The sequence below is a fragment of the Apium graveolens genome, chromosome 3 (assembly GCF_009905375.1).
Source record: "Apium graveolens cultivar Ventura chromosome 3, ASM990537v1, whole genome shotgun sequence".
Classification (NCBI taxonomy): Eukaryota; Viridiplantae; Streptophyta; class Magnoliopsida; order Apiales; family Apiaceae; genus Apium; species Apium graveolens.
Window position 1 is genome coordinate 54,059,623 of NC_133649.1, and position 2,888 is coordinate 54,062,510.

The following is a 2,888-nucleotide window of genomic DNA, read 5'->3' on the forward strand; positions in this document are numbered from 1 at the left end:
CATTTTGCCCAAGATTGTATAGCAAATGTCAATTTTCTAAACATTATTTATAACTATAAATTTCAATATTTTGATGAAGATATATATACTTTACCTCTAATTTTATCAGTTCATTTAAGGTCATTTCAAAACACAGTTTATTAAATGTTTGTAATTACAAATTTAGAAACAGAGGCCTCATCTTAAATCTTAATTATACATTTTATTATTTTCTTTACCGAAATTGGATGAGAATAAAAATAAAAATAACTGTCAGGCGGTGAGTCTGTTTTTTGAGTTTTATATTTCCCAGTGTACGTAAGTTATGCCTCTCATTTCTTCTATAAAACCAAACCTCTCCTTTCATTCTTCTTCACAACTAACCATCATCATACATTTCATTACACTCTTCTTGGTTTCAACTTCTTGATACAATCTTTCTCTTCATCTGGGCTTCAACAAAACACTCTGTTCTTGCAAAATGACTGCTCTTTTGCACTCTGTTTTTGGGATTTTTGGTAAATTTTTAGTCTCACTGTTTGGTTCTTGATTGATTTTTCGTTTCTGGGTTTTGTTTGTTTGGTGATTTTAACTAATGGGTTGTTCTCTGTTTGGTGTAAACAGGGAATGTGACTGGCTTGTTTCTCTTCTTGTCTCCATTGTATGAACTCTCAAGAACTCTTCTTTTTCCATCAAGATTACATGTTTTGCATATTTTGTATCATGTTTAGTTGTTTTTGCTTGGCTCTTGCATTTTGAAACTAAAAGAAACTGTTTTTCTAGAGTATCTGCATCATATACATATACTGATATGCATGTAATACACACACAGTAATAGACTGTTCCATTAATGGTTTGTTGATTTCTATGAAGTTTCTTGGCTTTTTCTTGGTTTCTTTAGTGTAGTTTGATGTGGGGCAATGATCATATTATCACACACATATACACACAAGTTCTTGATTGATATTTGATGGGTTTTTTTATATAGGGTCACTTTCAAGAGGATCATTCAGAACAAGGGTACAGAGCAATTTTCAGGCGTGCCTTATATCATGACTCTCCTTAATTGCTTGCTTTCTGCTTGGTAACTATCTTCTTGGCTTATTTTGTGTGTGTCTGTGTGTGTTTTGATTACTGAAAATATGATCATTATGTAGGTATGGAATGCCTTTTGTGTCATCAAACAACATACTAGTTGCAGTGGTGAATGGAGTTGGCACAGTCATTGAATCAATTTATGTGATCATATTCCTCGTCTACTCTTCCAAGAAAGAGAAGATGAAGATTCTTGGACTTCTCTCTGTGATCCTCACCATTTTCGGTGCTGCTGCCTTGGTATCTTTCTTCGCTCTCCATCATCAGAATCGCAAGGTTTTTTGCGGTTTTGCTGCTGCAATTTTCTCGGTTATCATGTATGGTTCCCCTCTTTCTGTCATGGTAAGAACACCTCTTCTTAGAACTATGTGCCTAATTTGTTATTAGTATGTTACAAGTTTTGTTTTGTTTGGACTAAAAAAGTGTAAGTTTGAAGATTTATGTGATTGTCTTTTGTTAAGTTTTATGGTAGGAGGAAGTTCAGTAACTTTTGAACTTGTTGTATACATTAAAATGCGTTCCACCTATTTTAAGGCTTTTTTTCTTGTTTAATTGTGCAGAGGCTGGTAATGAAAACAAAGAGTGTGGAGTACATGCCCTTCTTGTTATCTCTTTGCAGTTTCCTTTGTGGAACTTCTTGGTTTGTTTATGGCCTTCTCGGAAAAGACCCGTTTCTAGCTGTGAGTATTGTCATTCACTTATGTGTATCTGTTCTTAGTTCTTCTTGTGTTTGATCTAACACATTTATGTTAACTATGGTTCAGGTTCCAAATGGTTTTGGATGTGCATTGGGCATACTTCAGCTGATCGTGTATGCAGTCTACTGCGGAAACAAGGGCCAAAACATGAAGACTGCTGATGGATCACCTCTGGAGTTGGGGCAAGCCAATGGCAGTGCTGGTGCCGAAAAGCCAACTTATGATCAGAGGCAAGTGAGCAATCAAGAAGACTCCACCTAGAACAAGAAGTGCTTCATAAGATTTCCATGGTTTAGCCACTAGCTTAAAAATATCATGATATTCTCAAGTTGAGCTCTAGTTGTATTTCATTTCCTAGTTACCTAGGTGTTGTGTTGTTTGTAAGTTTGGTTCAAGAAGTGTGACATTTCTAACCTGTGTTGTCAAGTGACAATGTGGTATACAAACAAAACTAGAATCTGGTGAGTTTTACTGGTCCTTTTTAAGAAGTTGCTGCAGATTTGGGGACCAGTCTTTTTCTACTAATTTTAGTTTACTGTTTGTTGCAAATTAGAAAGCTACCGTGCTCAGTATACTTTCTGATACTGCTTTTTAATTGGGTTACCCTGAAAACACATAATGTGTACATGTGTCCATTAATTGTTAACTGAGAACTCCTATCATTTTCAAGCATCAGAAGGAAAATAAATTTTAGGATTTGTTTGTGTGCAGGACTTGTCCAAATCAGTCTGGACCTTTTTCAATCTATTAGTCAATTACTCCATGATAATCACACAGATATGTCGAATATTAATATAATAGTAAATCATTTTATTATTTTAATACTAAGTTATTTTGAGTTTGTAATGATTGACAAATCTAGAGGTTTAAGGAAAGAGCAAGAAGCCAGGAACTACTCTACTATAAAAGTAGATTTAAGTGGGCCATCTTTAAGAATCCTACATAACTGGAATAACAAAAGTTCAAAAAAAGAGGGGGTTGGGCTGAATTTGGTATATTGGCAAACCGAAGTCACACATGGTTTTTAGAGGGTGACAATAACTTTTACATGTTTGCTAAATAATGTATTCAGAACTAGAGTTAAAGCTTAAACGAATCTTAATTAATTTTTATAAG

At 34.5% G+C, this 2,888-nt stretch overlaps 1 protein-coding gene across 1 annotated transcript; it reads left to right on the forward strand.

Annotated features, from left to right (window-relative positions):
* Positions 1 to 321: 321 nt before the first annotated feature.
* LOC141710718 (bidirectional sugar transporter SWEET1-like) lies at positions 322 to 2,383 on the forward strand. The gene is made up of 6 exons (XM_074513255.1): positions 322 to 497; positions 604 to 640; positions 968 to 1,063; positions 1,137 to 1,416; positions 1,635 to 1,754; positions 1,839 to 2,383. The coding sequence occupies exons 1-6, from the start codon at positions 461 to 463 to the stop codon at positions 2,031 to 2,033; spliced, it is 765 nt and encodes a 254-aa protein (XP_074369356.1). The 5' UTR covers positions 322 to 460; the 3' UTR covers positions 2,034 to 2,383.
* Positions 2,384 to 2,888: the final 505 nt, after the last annotated feature.

Coding starts and splice junctions, on each gene's coding strand:
- LOC141710718 (XM_074513255.1), top strand. CDS start 461: ATGACTGCTCTTTTGCACTCTGTTTTTGGGATTTTTG. Junction 1,064..1,136: donor AATTGCTTGCTTTCTGCTTG/GTAACTATCTTC, acceptor ATCATTATGTAG/GTATGGAATGCCTTTTGTGT. Junction 1,417..1,634: donor GTTCCCCTCTTTCTGTCATG/GTAAGAACACCT, acceptor TTAATTGTGCAG/AGGCTGGTAATGAAAACAAA.